Genomic DNA, 16,871 nt, shown 5'->3' with positions numbered 1-16,871 from the left:
GGCTGAGCTGAAACATATCCACAAACCCCATCATTTGTGTATCGGTCCATCAGCAGCACCTACTATGAAATACTGAGAATGGCTGGTAAGGCACACACCAGGTTTACATTTTGTTCTTATAAAAGAAGAGCCATTTCTTCATGATGTCAACATGAGCTTCACAATAGGGTATGGATGTAATAAATGCGTACAAATTTTAACAACTGTTCAGAGACAAAAACCACACCAACATCTATTTGCCCACTCCCCAAATCCCAGAAATCTGCAGAAGAGAAACTTGCCAGAAGATTTCTGTAAAGCAAGCTCTTTTTTTAATCTACAATAAACATTTCAAACTATTAAAAAGTTCATGGTACACAGGTTTAAGAAAGATCAGTTAATTCTTGACAACATAACTGCAGCTCTCTACAGTTCCACCACTTTATTATTTCATCAAACCCCATTTTTGATTAACAGAAGATTTCAATACATTTATTTTTATTATCACCTTTAGAGTTATTCAATTATTATAAGCAGCAATTGAAGCTTACTCCAGAAACCTGTAGTACAGGTTTTATTCAGGTCAATTCTATTAATTTTCCAAAACTTGGGTAGTTAGCCTCATGCATTACTCACTACTAAGGCCTCAATGATTTCAACGACTTGATAATGGAAGTTAGGCTTAATCCACTCTGCAGAATTAATCCAGTCTGACACCAGCTTAATTGCCATTGCTCAATGTTATAGAATTCTGAGAATTATAGTTTTGTGAGATATTTAGCCTTCTGTTAGAGAGCTCTGGTGCCACAATAAACTATAAATCCCAGGATTCACTGAGCCATAGCAGTTAAAGTGGATTATTATTTCTGCAGTGCAGATGCATGCTTATTTGCAAATAACAGCTGAGATCTGAGGTATTCATCACAGGCTTACAAAATGTTTTAGGACCCAGCACCAAAACCCTCTACTGAAATATTTTTTAAAAAGCACGAGAAATTAATCCATTGGAATGGATCAAAGTACAGTATATAAATATGATGACAGACTAAATTTATTCAGTCTAGCTGCCTAAGTCGTCTTTTCTGTTATTAAAACATTAAAAATTTAGACTGTAGATAAAGTTTACTATTTCTTATGATGCCTTTCATTGATGCATTAATAGGTTTACAGATACCAATTTTAAACTTATTGACATAACACAAAATTTACAAAATGCCTTTCTTTGTATAGAAAACATTACTTTTGAAATTATCCTGATGACAATTAGAAGGCTGTTTCTATTGCAACAGTTCCTTAAACTAAGTAGCCAAAAGCATTAAATGCACCAAACTTTTTGTGTTATGAGGAAAACACAAACTTCTTCTGGGTAATGCAAATTCTGATCAGAGGTCCCCAAGACTGTTGGAAACGTGCTATGTCTTGGACCCAAGCCATTGGAATCTGACACAGCAACAACAGTAGAAAATAAAGGTATTCCGGACCAAATAAAAGGCCCATTGTACTATGATTTGTTTGGGGTAGGGAACCAAATATAAATTCATGTATATTTTAAGGAATTTGCTTGCATTCACTTAATTTTATACCACTGTCTTAAATAACAGAGCTGCTTATTCCATCAGTGTTACTACTACTGTATTTAGTCTGCTATCAGTCTAGCAGCAACAAGGTTTAACAAGTTAAATTTCTCTTTGCAACTCAAAATAATTCAATCAAAATATACCTAGTCAGATGTTTAGTTTATATTAGTCATTAAAATATTCTAAATATTATTTTCTTTCTCTCTGTATAATCTCTATATCAGCAGACAATTGAATGAAAAACAGCATTTCACATGTGAACAAGCTGTTCTCAACACAGACCACATATGAAAGAAAAAGAAAGGCAAAAGACAACAATGGCATACAATTGCTATGCCACTATGTAATATGGGTTTCACTGACTGATAAGAAAAATGTTTGGTCTTTATGAATTCCAGTTTGCAATAGTGCAAGGATAGATAGGGTCTCTCTGAGGAAGTTTATTATTAAGAACGACTTTAAGATGATGGTACTCTTTTAGCTTGCAAGATGTAGCCTTTGGATTTGATAATTCCTCTGCTCTTTACAATAACTGAGTATCGTAGAAGCCACAGTGGAGTCCATTCATGCACTTGACAGTCTGGGAAGCTTTCTTGAAGGGTTCCTTGGAAACTTTTTTCACAAAGCAGTTCTAAAATTATAAATGTGATGCAAGAACAGTGTTTTTAGGTGATTGTGCTTATTCAAAATACTTATTAGTTTTCAGACTCAGTGATGCAAACAGTATTTCATTCACACACACACACACACGTTATTCCTAAATATTTTTACTTAATGCTCTGACTTTCAGCAAGCTGGGGAAGTTCTCTTTGCTGGAGGCTAAGTTTACCCCCATGCAAAACCTACTACTGCCAACAAACCAACAAAGGGAAGGATCTCAGTCACAAGCATACTAACCAAATAAGACCATCAGAAATACACAAGCAAGTAACAAAAACAATAAATGTTATGTAAACGTAATTACAAATATAATGAAGGCATTATAAGGCCTGTAGATTTTGGTCTTTCTTATACAGTTGGCCCTCCCTATCCACAGATTCTTAATCCATGGATTCAACCATCCATGACTTGAAAATATATATATATTAAAAAATTCCAAAAAGCAAACCTTGATTTTGCCATTTCATATAAGGGACACATTTTTACTATGCCATTGTATTTAATGGGAATTAAGCATCCACGGATTCTGGCATCTTCAGGGGTCTTAGAAACAAACCTCAGCAGATACCAAGAGCCCACCGTATAGTATAACTGCATTTTCATAACACATCACTGATTGGTTTGTCTATCTATCTATCTATCTATCTATCTATCTATCTATCTATCTATCTATCTATCTATTTGTGATAATATCATTCAGTTAGTCAATCTACTGGGGCTGCAGTTACTGTTGCTCAAAACTATCAGTGCAGCAGTAGGCCTGAAGGAAAGGTGGTAAGCTAAATCATGCCAGAACATCTGGGAAGGAATAAGCTTGTGAACAAACTATGTGCTTTTAAAAGCAAACTGTGGCTTTGCCACTGCCTTTAATTTGCTTTTAAAACAAGGTATGTGAGAAGTGTACACTTCATTAACAAGCTATTCACACTCCTAGGGAACTTCTGAGAGCAGTAATCAGTTTAGAAACAAGGTATGTGCTCTTCACATGCCTTGTTTCAAATGTAAACTCAGGCCTTGTGTGCTGCTCCTATTTGTTACCAGCAGCAGAACTCACAGAAATGGAGGAGGAACACTACTTGTGGCCTGCTCACTGACTAACCTTGATTTAAAACATCCACAATGCACTCTCCCCCCCACTTTAAACTGTTATGCTATACAGAATAGACAAGCTCAGATAACAGAGCCAATTATTTTGTGATATGAGAATGCCACAGACTTCATACAATGCAAAGCAATTCTCCTAGGTATCATTCTGAGAGAAAGGGGGGATATAAATAAAATAAAATAATGAAATAAAATACTTAAATAATACAATACTTTAAAAAATAAAATAATGAAATAAAATGTTTTTAACCCAACTTTACCTTTTGGATCATTATGAGTTAACAGCTGGATATCAAACTCTTTTGCAAATGCAGTCAAATCTGGGGGCATCACACAACAGGAAGCGAGATTCACCTGATTACTGCTTGGTTTCACCTAAAAAATGCAAATGAAGCTTTCTTCAGATGAGAGGCATCAAGAGACTAGACACCTTTTATGGCTTATGGAAAACTGCTTCATAATTTATTTAACACAGAACATGCTTCATGTATACAACATATGGGTGCATATTTGCTCAACATGGTATGAAAATATGTATATTTTGTTTACAGTTATATGGGATTTATTAAGATCTATAGCAGAGCAGACTAGAGGGGAAAGGTAGCATTACTAGATTATTTCATTTCCACAGCTTGCCTCTTACCTGTGCCCACAAGAATAGTTGCTCCAACAGTGTTTTATCTAGGTCAGAGGTCCCTATGGCAATAACCTGTTTGTTTTGAACCAAGTTTTCAAGCTCTGCCCAGTAAGGCTGTAAATACTCTAAAGAAAGATTAATTCCATCTTCTGTTGGAGGAGGAGCAATGATCACAGAATCTAACTGGTCAACTCCAAGGGCAGAACATGCTGAAAAAGAGAAACAGTACTTGCTAAACTGGAGTAGAAAAGAAGCACGAATCTATTTATCTCCAATCCATTTATTCTACCTTTTGTATAAGCCCCACAGATGCAAAGATCAAGCAAACATGATATTTTAAATGACAAAGAACCTATACTAAGTGAATTCAACAAAATATGCTGAAATAAGAGAAACTAGAAGAGTTTTAAAACAGCTGTAGATAAAAAAAAACTGTATAAAAGTTACTTTAAAATGAATTCGGAAAAGGCACATGACACTAAATAGGGCCAGTGGGGCATACTTACAAATTTAGGTTTATCTACAAAGCCAAATACCTCTCTTTCTACTCTGTACCCCAAGGCAGCTTCCTGCGCCAAAGCTTTGCTGTGAGAAACATGAATATATAAACTTTGTTCCATGTTTCTAAATATGCTTGCAATGCAACATCAGGGTTTACTAAATCTGGATTTCATGTAGATGATAATAGCATTGTGTTTACTTCTGCTGGATGCGAAGGTTAACTGTTTCCAAGTTTAGCTTAGAAACCATGATACAACAGGTACAAAGGATATTAGCTTTAAAAAAAAACTCTTATAGTACAGCTGCAGGCTGAGTATCCCTTATCCAAAATGCTTGGGACTTGAAGTGCTTTGGATTTTGGATTATTATTAGTAGTACTATTATTCTGTAATATATGTAATGCAATATGTTGGAGATGGGACCCAAGTCTAAACATGAAACTCATTATGCTTCATATACACTCTATACACATACGCTGAAGGTAATTTTGGGGAATATTCTGGATTTCGGAATCCTGAATAAGGGAGATGCAAACTGTATTAGAAAAGGCTTTTTTTAAAAAGAAAGAAAAAGAAATGAAAAGGGAAGGAGTCACTCAGAAGTCACATTTTAATCTTTTTAATCTTTAACTTACTCATACTGACTGCTTCTCTGATCGATGCGATGTTTGATCCAGCAATAAACAATTTTGCTGAAACGAAGAATTGAACTTAATAAGGAAAGATAACATCTACTGCAATAGCATAAATCTCAAAGCCATTTGTTTTCAGCAAACAAACTTGATATATACTGATGGCCACTGCTTAGGGTACACCACATCCTTTATGCACAGGCGGCCCTATGTTCAGTTGCCAGCATTTTGCCAAAAAGTGCACTCACAGTAGGTAGTAATATGAAACTCAGTGAAAAACAAATACAATTGAAGCATCAAAACAGACTGAAAGATAAGTAACAGCACATCAACAAAAAACAACAGCACCCAATCTGTCAGAGCCACTTCAGCAATACAGCAAAGATGAGACAAGCTCAATGTGCTTTAAGATAGTTAACTGTTTATTCAGTGTTTAAAAAGCCCAACCCATTTCGACCCCACTAAGGAGATTATCACACAAAGGCTGATTTACTGTTCTTAAAATGTGGCTAGATCGTCTCTAAAGCACCAGTCGCACTTCTCTCTCATGATGGAGATGTCCTGTCATTAAAACGTCCGCAGAACCGTCATTTCTCTGCATAATGGGAATTTCCGTTATGCAGAGAAATGGCGGGTCCACAAATGATTAAATAATGGGATGCCTCCATGACGATTTTTAAATGGGAGACAAGTGTAACTGATGATCACACCCTCACACTTTAGGGATGATCTAGCCACTTTTTAAGGACGGTAAGCCTCCGTGTGATAAACTCCTAGGTCTTTTTCAGGAGCCTTCACAAGAAATCACTGGAGTTGTGAACCCTCTCCAAAATACGGGACCATATATAATCCACTTCAGCAATAACCTAATGTAACTACCAAAGTCCTAACTGAATTAAATGACAACTGGAGGGCAGGTGGACTCTCACAGTGGGCAGTTCCATTAGCCATAAAACTAGGGACACAGTCACTCAGCGGTTAAGATGCTGACTATGACAATCACAAGGTCATCAGGTTGGCAGTTCGAGACCCAAGCACTGTGTGACGGAGTGAGCTCCTGTCACTTGTCCCAGATTCTGCCAACCTAACAGTTTGAAAGCATATAAAAGTGCAAGTAGATAAATAGGTACCACTTTGGTGAGAAGGTAACAGCGATCTGTGCAGAAGTAAAACTGAAAAGTGCATTTCTCTGTCCCTTCTCACCTATAGTGAACAACTGAAGGGGCGGGGGGGGGGGGGGGGGAAAATTTCTCTTCCCCCCTAAAAAGTAAAAAAAAACCCGAAAAGTCCCAAATTTTGCTGCTGTTCTTGTTGATTTTATTTTGGAGATCCATACATGTTTTGTTTATCCCAGAATATTTTCTGTCCCAGTAGGATCAGAGACTTTTTATACTATATCAGAAGGTCAGTTTATTTTAACCTAGTATAAAATCATAAAGAACAGGAATAAAAATACTGTGCATACATTAGGCATGTACAATGCTTAGATCCAAGATGAATTTCTACACCTAGGCCTTGTCTGCAGAGGCCAAATAACATGTCCTCCCCTCATTCCCACAGCAACCAGTCTGGACAATGCAGGGACCAATCTCCAGTTCCAGTGCAAACTGTCTGGACATCATCCAGCCATTTCAGCACCAAAGGGATGCATACCTGGCAGGGGGTTGGAATGGATGGCCCTTGTGGTCTTTTCCAACTCTATGATTTTATTGTTCTACCTCCGCTTAGAACTGATTAACAGAAGTTACTTTTTGCTCCGGATCTTTTATAAAAACCTAGACCCCTTTGGTATGATGCTGGGTGACTGTTTATGATATGTCCCAATCTGCTGTCCACCAGCAGCAGCACCACAAATCACTCCATCTGAGAACAGAACAAGGTACCCAGCCATGTGATCAATGCTGTATGCCTTCATTCCTGACTTCAGAGTGAACAACCTGTGCCCCTGCAGCAAGTGGCACGGTGGGACGTGTGTACAAACAGCTGGTCAGAGTCGCTCCAGAGTGCCAGGTAATAGGGGGGCATGGGGTCACTTTTAGGGCCAGAATACTCCAGGTTGTTTCTGGAGTGTTCTGGCTCATGTGGAGCACTAGTTGGTGTTCCCATCACTGTGAGATGAACATACTGGGGCATGGAGCAGTTATCATTGTTCCTTATGCTATTTAAGAATTTAATATTTTCAGTGTTGAGTTAAACAATATAAATATTTATACCCAAATATAAGTATTAGTAGGCTATTTATTAACATCCAAACCTGCTGTTAGACTAGTCTTTAAGGCTGTTGAAATAACACACTTTGTTCATAGGTTGGTGTGTGCCTTCAAGTCATTTCTGACTGATGGTGTTTTCTTGGCAAGATTTGTTCAAAGGAAGTTTGCCATTGCTTTCCCCTGAGCTGGGAATTGAACTTTGGTCCCCACAATCATAGTCCCAACACTCAAACCATGATGCCATGCTGCCCCTCCCCCATGTTGTTCATAAATTAGTTAGCATATAAAATTGTATTATTTGATATATTTTCTGATTTTTCAAAATATTAAAACCTTTACTGTACACAATCAAAATAGTGAATATTCTCTATACAGAAGAGAAGGGGATAAATTGCTCCATCCACTGTACATTACTTAAACACATATATCTTAGTTTTTGCCATCAGAAAAGTACACGGGAATGATGTTAAAGAAGCAAAATAATTTTAGTTTCAATATGAAAATAATGTCCTGCATTCTTTATCAGCTACTTAGTTAAACATATGCGGCTCACAAGAACCTGGTAGAAAGAGCTTTTGTAGACTTAATTAAATGTAATCAACTTAAATGTTAAGTGTAATTAACTTAACAGTTATGTTCTTAGTTAAGTGTAATTAACTAAGTAAGCTCTTCTGGCCCAACCCCTACAAACCTGATGAAAACGTCATTCACCCACGCTCCGATTACTAGAGGAATTTACTGATGCCCAGTAAAGCAGGTGGGGAGGAGCATTACAATTGTGGCAAAATCATCATTAAGTAGCAGTTGTGAAGATGGAAGAGTTACCTAAACTGACTCATCTGTAACTGTTGAGTATTCATGATCATTATTTAGTCATGATTTTGACAACGGGCATCAGCTGCATGGAGTTATTCTGCCAGCAACTGGAGCATGGGCGAATAACATTTGTGTCAGGTTTGGGGGAGGTGTTGGCTTGCATCGATACTGCAGATATAATGCAGACTGGCACCACTTTAACTGCTATAGTTCAATGCTATAGAATTCTAGGATTTGTAGATTTGTGAGATATTTTAGCCTTCTCTGTCAGAGAGCTCATGTGAAACGGCAAACTACAAATCCTAGGACTCCAATGGAGGCAGCCATGACAGTTAAAGCACTGTCAAAGTGCATTATTTCTACAGTGTAGATCCACCCCTGAAGTACCTGATGTGTTAAACCATGGCATCAGTAGACATTTCCCTTTCTCCAGACCCAAGTCAGAGGTCTCTAAACAACCACAACAATAAAACAAGATAAAACAAAAAAACAACAACCCCAAACTTGATTGTACTTGTAACATCTGTCAGTTTTTGTAATGATAGGCAGACTCATCGATTCATTGGCAGATATTCTCTTGTCTATTAGAAATTGTTTTATCAGGACAGATAAAATCCTTATTTGAGATCAATAGACAAATGTGTTGATTAGGAAGTGTATTTCAGGTTATTTGCCACACCATCACCAACAAGCACGTTTTGAGCTCTTATGAGAAAGAGCAGGGTATACATTAAAACAACAACTAAAGGCAAGCATTACAATGCAGCCACACCTAAATGTAAGCATATAAAAATAGAAAGTCATATTCCTGGAAGCTTCTAAGAAGTGTAATTTAAAAAGAAACCACAATGTTCCTGTGATGCTTTTTTTTAAAAGTGTGTGTGCCTTCAAGTTGTTTCCACCTTATGGCAATCCTAATGTGAAGTTATCATGACGTTTTCTTGACATGTTTCTTCAAAGGGGGTTTGCCCTTGCCATCCTCTGTGGCTGAAAGATTGTGACTTGCCCAAGGTCATCCAGTGGTTTTACCTGGCCAAGTCATGATTCAAACCCTGGTCTCCAGAATCTTAGTCTAATGCTCAAATCACTACACCATGCAGGTCTAAAAAGTGTAACAAGACTTTAAAAGGGGGGCACGGGTAAGACACATGCTTTCAGCCTCAGAAGAAGGCAATGGCAAACCTTAAAACAAATATTTCCAAGTAAACTCCATGATAGGTTCACTTAAGGTCGCCATACAACGGAATTTTTTAAAGGCAAACAACAACCACAGGACTTTTGATTACATCTGGTTTCAGTAGGGATGATGAGGCCCTTGATGGGTCCTAGCAGTGCTGAGCTTTATTATCCTCTGTGTGATGATGGAGGAGTCCAGAATCCATCTAATGCACCATTCTGCATCCAGGGTTGACTCCCTCAAGACTCTTGTGAATCAAGCACACCAGTGAATTTACCTGAAACTTTAAGTTCTTCCCTTTCTTCAGTATTGATCTTTTCTATTGCTTGAGCTATAGTGCAATCAAGGACTTCTGGCATCTCCTGCAAATAAATATGTCACAGTCAGAGGATGCTTACCAGCTCAGTCTGAAGAAGAGCAATATGTTAAGGACTGGAATTTTCTCTCACTATTCAGGCAATTTTATATATATATATATATATATATATATACATATATACATACAGTATTTTATTTTATTTTTATACTATTGCTTGGAGAGCATAAGCACCCAAGCACCGTGGGCCTGGGTGTGGTGGCAATAATGATAAAAGACTGATGACAAGAAGCAATGACAATAAATGAAGATGAACAATGATGGCAAAACAAAAGAAGAATGATGGAGAGAACAAAGATGCCAAGAGCTGAAGTTCAATGAAAAATGCTGGTTGATCTTGTTGAGGTGTTGCAGCTGTGGTAGATGAAAAGGAAGTGAAAGATTTGGCAGAACCCCACACAGACATGGGCCTGTTACAGACTGCCAAAAGAGAGTTCCTGCCAAAAGATGCTGTTTCCAGCTCCGGAATCTTCCACTGGTTTCTGCACAGAACAACCCATATGTGTGAGTCAGACAGCATGGAGAAGAAACTTAATTCTTTGGGTTTATGGTTCATAGGATCCAAGCCTGGATTATGAGAACCTACATCCCTAAAGGAAGCCTGTACGCATCACTGTTCTGATTTCAAAATCACTGTAGCCCCTTTCAAACCACCAGCATCACACATGCTTTAGTGGCCATCCATACAATCCCATGTAAAGGTACTAAGGCCTGTTACAGACTGCCAAAATAAAGCTGCTTTGGGTCTCTTTGGAGGTATGCTATTTAAATAATGCATGGGTCCTAAGAGTCTGGAGGTCGTGCCAAAGCCACACTCCATTCCTAAGCACTGGAGTGCAGCTTTGGTGCAGCTTCCAGATTCATAGGATGCATGCATCATTTAAACAGCATACCTCCAAAGAGAACCGAAACAGCTTTATTTTGGCAGTCTGTAACAGGCCTAAGTTTTCACAAACAGTGCCACTCCAATCTCCTCAAGGGTCCACATGTGTGAATTCACTTTCAGTTCTAACAGCATCTTGCACATTGAACAAGCATAAACAAAGCATCAGCAGTTAGAATGTAAAATAAGTGCACAAAGTCTCACGACATAACCTAATTTCATTCTGCTACCACCATGGACTTTCAGTGTACATTGGGCTTTTTTGCATAACAGAAATGGAATATGAAAATCTTCTACATCAGTGTTGAAAAGATGTTAGAGTCAACACATTTTCATTCCTGGAAGCAATATCTGTCTTTCCAGTAACCGATTCCATTACATAAAGACAAGAGCCAGGTTGTACTTGTGATATGTTGCCAAAATGAACCTGAACCAAAAATCTGAACAAAATTGTGGCAAGTCTTCCTCTATATTTCTTCTTTGGTCTCCATGAACACAAATGAGAATGGGGAAATTCCTCCCTCTGCTTGTGTACCTTCCCACATATTTTTGGGAAGCTACTGGGGAGGTGAAGGGATGAGGGAGAAGTCCCATTGCGTTAGCAAGTCTACTAGCTTGATACTGATTTCAGCCTTTCCCCCTCCTTTATCTGAAAGTTTCTGTTGAATCTGAAGTGAAGTGGGGTGGGATCAGATTTCCATTTCAGAATAGCAGTTAACATGCTCTGATAATGATCACTAGCTCACCAAAACCAGATTTCTCATAAATAATAAAACCAAGTTCTGGTAGAGTTTATATCTTTGGGGTTTGTACCAGAGCATGCAAAAGTAACTTTTGAATGTATACCTGGCCTAAAAGGAGAAAAGAGGTAGGCAGTATCTTTGGACTTATTATCTCCTCCCATTTACTGTCATCCCCTTTCCTTATGTGCAAGGTGTCTTATTTAGATTGTAAGCCTGAGAGCAGGGAACTGTCAAATTAATAAACTGTAAGCCACTCTTAGGGCCTTTTTGGCAGAAGAGTGGGGTATAAATATTGTTTATAAATAAATAACTAAACTTTAGTAAGAACTGAACTATTGAGTTTTCCATACAAGACTAACTGCAAACCTTTACTGGTCTGAACTTGAACCAACCTGGAACAATTTCAAGTATAGCTGAACCTCAAATGGAAGTGAACCCAAAAATAAATGTAATGGTTTGACTCCCTGGATGAAGAAAATTCTGATTATTTTATTTATAAAGAAGCAAACTGGTAAAGAAACAAGAAAATGATCATTACCTGCATTAGATCTGGGCTGATCTTTGAACTCCATTCATTTAAGGTTTTCTGAATGCAATCTCGCAGCTGTAAAGCAATGTATTTGTTATTTAGGAACTCTTAGAATTTTTTATGCAACAAAATGAGACAGACTATTCAGCACAATAGCAGGGATGTATACTCATTTCTAAGACAGTGTAGATCAGGTTATCTTTCACACTGCACAACTACAGCACTGGGATTTCCAGTTTAGAGAGGGGCATTTAAGAATTCTCAGCCAGAGAATTCCAATTTCTAGTGTCCCACCAAACTACAAATCCCAGGATTCTGTAGGCTGTGGCCATGGAAATTCACATAGTATCTAAGTGTTATAAGTGTGTACTGCAGTGTGAAAGAGATTTCCCTGTTTATACCTTTTTTGTTGTTGATGTTGTTGTTGTGTGCAAGTAGTTGCAACTTATGGCAACCCTAAGGTTGAGAGAGTGTGACTTGTCCACGGTCACCAAGTGGGTTTCATGGCGAAGCGGGGAATTGAACCTTGGTCTCCAGAGTCACAGTCCAACACTCAAACCACTACACAATGTTCTCTTTACCCTTCTCCCAATTCCTTTTATCACTTCATTTATGTAATTATACAAACTACCTAACACTTTGTTTAACAATAGAGCTACAATTCTAGACATGAAACAATAAACTTGTAAAACATTTTTTACTTCTCTCACTAGTGAATTGGGTGTCACACATTAGGACACACTGGGATCCTATAAGTGTCTGAGCAAAACTGCTGTGTGTCAAATCATCTCAGGGTATATAGCATCTTTTTTAGATGGGATGCGGAAAAGGCCCAAATCACCTACAGCCAAAGAACGGGAAAATATGTGTATTCTTGGTTTTTAAAAAAGGAGTGTCTAATCCACTAAGGTTCATTTAGGTCTTCATTCTCTTTATCAGATACCTTGCAAATTAAGACAAGACACTACTACACCAAGGATGGGAAATGTGTGGCCTTCTAGATTTTGCCAGACTACAACTCCCATCATCACTCACCATTTGATGTGCTTGCTAGGACTGATGGGAAGTGCGGGTCAACAATATCTAGAGTGTCTCATGATCTTCACCTCTCTCTTTCAGTTCCCTGAATACTCACCAGTTATTCACTAGTGGACTTTCCATCCTCCCTCCAACCCAGGTTAAAAGGCTTTTTTTGTACATTATTTCTTTCAATCTGACCCCTTCTAACTGAAGAAAAATAAGGAAGGCCATATTGATGGTGTCTGGTAAAATCCATTTACTTTCTTTGCTGGAACAGCTCAGGGCAAGTTTGGGTCCAGACCTGGATGAAAAGTGGTATCTATTCTTTACAAAACCCTAAGAAGCAGAATCTTTCAACTGATCTTGCAGCTATGAGAATGCTTATGGTGGAATGACTGTTTGCAGGTCCTATAATTTTACCCCAGTAAAACAGCAAACTTTAAGTTGACAGATCAATCAAATCAAAGGATGTGTTGATTAATAATTGTGGCATAATTACAGTAAGTGATGGTCAAATCTTATTTTATTTATTTATGCACTGGATTGTAATATAATTGTAATTGTAATAAAATTTATTCGGTCTTTGACCAGTATAAAAACAAAACCACACAAAAACAGCGTATCAGTACAACAGTAACAGGTTAAAATATAAACTGATAGTAGACTATACCTATACAATATCCAAACAGATCTTTCTACATGGTAATAAAATGACTATATGTCAGTTGAGGGTGCAGTTTACAAACAATGTAACAAAATTTAGCCACCTTATGGGATACTGTAGAATCACTGTTATCCAATAGGAGGCGTAAATAAAAGGAGTCAGTTTTACCTGGGAATTTACTCAGTAGTGGGCTAATCAGTTGGTGACGAATATCTCTATAGAACTGACAATAAAGGAGAACATGCTCATTGGTTTCAACAGCGCCCGAATCACATGGGCAAAAACGAAGTTCAAAAGGTGTTTTTTTTTAATCTACCTTCCAACATGGCCGTGGGCAATACATTGAAACGTGCCAGAGTTAAAGCCCTTCTAAACTTCGGGAGGGTAACATGGAACAGCTCTTCCCGAAGCTGCGCGCTCGGTGGAAGAGGACAACCATCCCAGATAGAAGGAGTGTACCGTTCTTCGGTCAAGGGTATGCACTAGATTTATATCCCGCTTGGGATTCAAGGGATATTCACACTGCAGAATTAAAGCAGTTTGACACCACTTGCCATGACCCTCTCTTACAGAATCCTAGGATTTGTAGTCTGGTGAGGCACCAGAGTTCACTGACAGACCAGACTGAATACCTAGCAAAACTACAAAGCCAAAGATTCTGTAAGATACAGTCATGGCCATTAAAGTGGTATCAAACTGCTTTAATTCCACAGTGTGTATCCGAAGTTTATTTCACATTTTCTTTAGAATTTCTCAGTGGCACTTTTTTTATTGAGATCCTGATGTTATTTAAATTTAATCAAGTGACTTGGTTTAAACTAGCAACTCACTGATCTTTTACCAATTGATAGCTCTAATATACAAGATTCCCTGTCCCCTGACTTTGGATAGGTCCATTGAGCACTGTGTAAACTCACAGACAGAGGTTTGTGTTTATTATCTGGCTGGTTTTCCCAGCTATTTAAAGCACTTGAAAAAAAAGTGATTTTTGAGTGTTCAACTTGGGAGAATCCTTTTCACACCAAGAGGTCTTTGACCGCTGACAACAGAACTCTATCCTGTTACAAAGGATTCTGGGACATGCTCTAAGTTGGTGATTATATTCATCATCATCATCATCATCATCATCATCACCACCGTCACCATAATCTTAAGAGTGTGTCCCAGAATCCTTTCTAACATGCTGGAGTTATATTGTCAGTGGTCAGAGATCCCTCTGCAGACCACCTAGTGTGAAAAGAATGATGGTGGTGATGACGATTTCTTAGTCCCATGGATCAAGGTGGGCAACAACAAAAAATCAATAATTAATACAGTGGACCCTTGTTATATGCTGGGGTTTGGTTCCAAGATCCCCCGTGTATAACAAAATCCGTGTATGCTCAAGTCCCATTAAATATAATGACATAGCAAAATGGTGTCCCTTATAAAAAATGGAAAATCAAGGTTTGATATTTGAAATTTATACTTTTTTGTGAATTCATGTTTAAAAAATCAGTGTATTGGAAGTCTTTAAACTAAGGCTGGATGGCCATCTGTCGGGGGTATGCTTTGATTGAGAGTTCCTGCATGGCATGGGGTTGGACTGGATAGCCCTTGTGGCCTCTTTCAACTCTATGATTCTATGAATAACATAAATTAAAACACATTAATTAAAACATGCAACAGTTTAAAAGGATAAATAAGACACTCATTTGCACAGAGTATTGGCCAAAGCGACTGGCATCGTCTTTCACACACCCCTCCAAGATATCACACACCTTGCTATATATCAGAGGTCCAGATCAGTAGTGGAGAAGAAGCACCTGTCTATTATCAATATTCATAGTTAGAGCATACCAGTATTCACAGGGCCCTTGGATCCCAATATAAAAACTGTCTGGATTAGAAACAATACTGCAGTTTGAAATGATGCACATAGATTTCAAAAAGGATCAGAAAATAGAAATAGATGCCTCTGGCAATTGCTTAACAGGGTGGGGCTGGATGAGCAAGTTCTCTGCTTGCCATGGGAGTTACAAAAAAGCTCCCTGCAGGGAAATAAGAGGCACAGGTTGGGCTGCTGAAGGCTCTTTCTCATTTACTCATTACAAGTTTGGGCTGGAATTAGTGAACATAGAAATATCATGTCAGGTAACTACTGAAACACTGTAAAGAACAATGCATACGTTTTTCATACATCAGATTCTACAGATATGGGAAAAAATTGTCCTCAGTTGCCTTCCTTCTACTGAAACAACTCTCTAATATGAGGAGAAATGCAGCAAGAAGGTTATGTGTTGGATAGGAGAAATGCAAGTGGACGCTGGGAGGTGAGGAAAGGAGGCGACAACTCCTGTCTGTCCTTTCCACATTTTTAATATGTTAACTGCCTGTTAATGTTAGTTTATAAAGTCTATTTGTTACTAGCTTTTTCACAAATGTGATTGTGCAATTTGTCTTTTCTTCCTTTTTGTTTTATCGGTTTGTAACATTACATTTGTGAGGGCTCATGGATGAAACAGGGTCTATTGGACCAGGGAAAGAAACATGGGGCACTCATGCATCAGTGGCCACTGCCATTTACTTCTTATGTTCTGAATTGAAATGTGTGCCAATACTCCTCAATCTTTCTTCAAAAATTACAGGTGTTAATACCTGCTGTGCTCACAGTATAGAAATGCCTACTTTTTCTTTTCCACTGAGCACAAGAGTTATTTACATTTCAGGCATGTTGCTACTAAGGACCTGTCAAACCTAATTTCATTACTACCCAAGAATGGAATGGAGCCCATAGTTTGCAGAACAACAGCTTTCAATCCTCATAATCTATGTTCTAAATACAGAAAGGCAGCTGGCGCCACAGACAGGCAGAAAAGTAAATCAAGTTCATCAATAGAATAATACTAATAGGAATAAAATTATTTGTTGTAGTTGTGGGCCTTCAAGTCATTTCTAACTTATGGCGAACCTATCATGGGTTTTTCTTGGTAAGTTTCTTCAGAGGGGATTGGCCATTACCATCCTCTGAGGCTGAGAGAGTGTGACTTACCCAAGGTCAACCAGTGGGTTTCATGGCTCAGCTAGGAATTGCACCCTGGTTTCCAGAGTCAAACATTCAAACCACTACATCATGCTGGCTCTTTACAAATTGATTTACCATTCAATAACTGATTGAATAGGTCTACTCTAGTTGGATCAAAAGGGGTGCAGTGGCTTAGTGGTCAAGATGCCAGTTCTGATGACAGGAAGATCAGAAGGTTAGTAGTCTGAGGCCCAAGTGCTGCATGATGGAGTAAGCTCCTGCCACTAGTCCCCGCTTCTGCCAACCTAGCAGGTCGAAAGCATGCAAATGCAAGTAGATAGATAAGTATCACTTTGGTGG

At 38.3% G+C, this 16,871-nt stretch overlaps 1 protein-coding gene across 1 annotated transcript in view; it reads right to left on the bottom strand.

Annotated features, from left to right (window-relative positions):
* Positions 1 to 288: 288 nt before the first annotated feature.
* GCLM (glutamate-cysteine ligase modifier subunit) overlaps positions 289 to 16,871 on the bottom strand; it is a 19,843-nt gene continuing 3,260 nt past the window's right edge. Inside the window, exons 2-7 of the mRNA XM_042462092.1 lie at positions 11,833 to 11,898; positions 9,570 to 9,654; positions 5,093 to 5,149; positions 3,964 to 4,166; positions 3,581 to 3,695; positions 289 to 2,187 (exon numbers count right to left, since the gene is read on the bottom strand). Coding sequence (XP_042318026.1) covers positions 2,015 to 2,187; positions 3,581 to 3,695; positions 3,964 to 4,166; positions 5,093 to 5,149; positions 9,570 to 9,654; positions 11,833 to 11,898 — 699 coding nt within the window. The 3' untranslated portion in view covers positions 289 to 2,014. The remainder of the gene's footprint in view (positions 2,188 to 3,580; positions 3,696 to 3,963; positions 4,167 to 5,092; positions 5,150 to 9,569; positions 9,655 to 11,832; positions 11,899 to 16,871) is intronic.

The sequence above is a fragment of the Sceloporus undulatus genome, chromosome 4 (assembly GCF_019175285.1).
Source record: "Sceloporus undulatus isolate JIND9_A2432 ecotype Alabama chromosome 4, SceUnd_v1.1, whole genome shotgun sequence".
Lineage (NCBI taxonomy): Eukaryota > Metazoa > Chordata > Lepidosauria > Squamata > Phrynosomatidae > Sceloporus > Sceloporus undulatus.
This window is presented reverse-complemented; position numbering and strand designations above follow the sequence as displayed.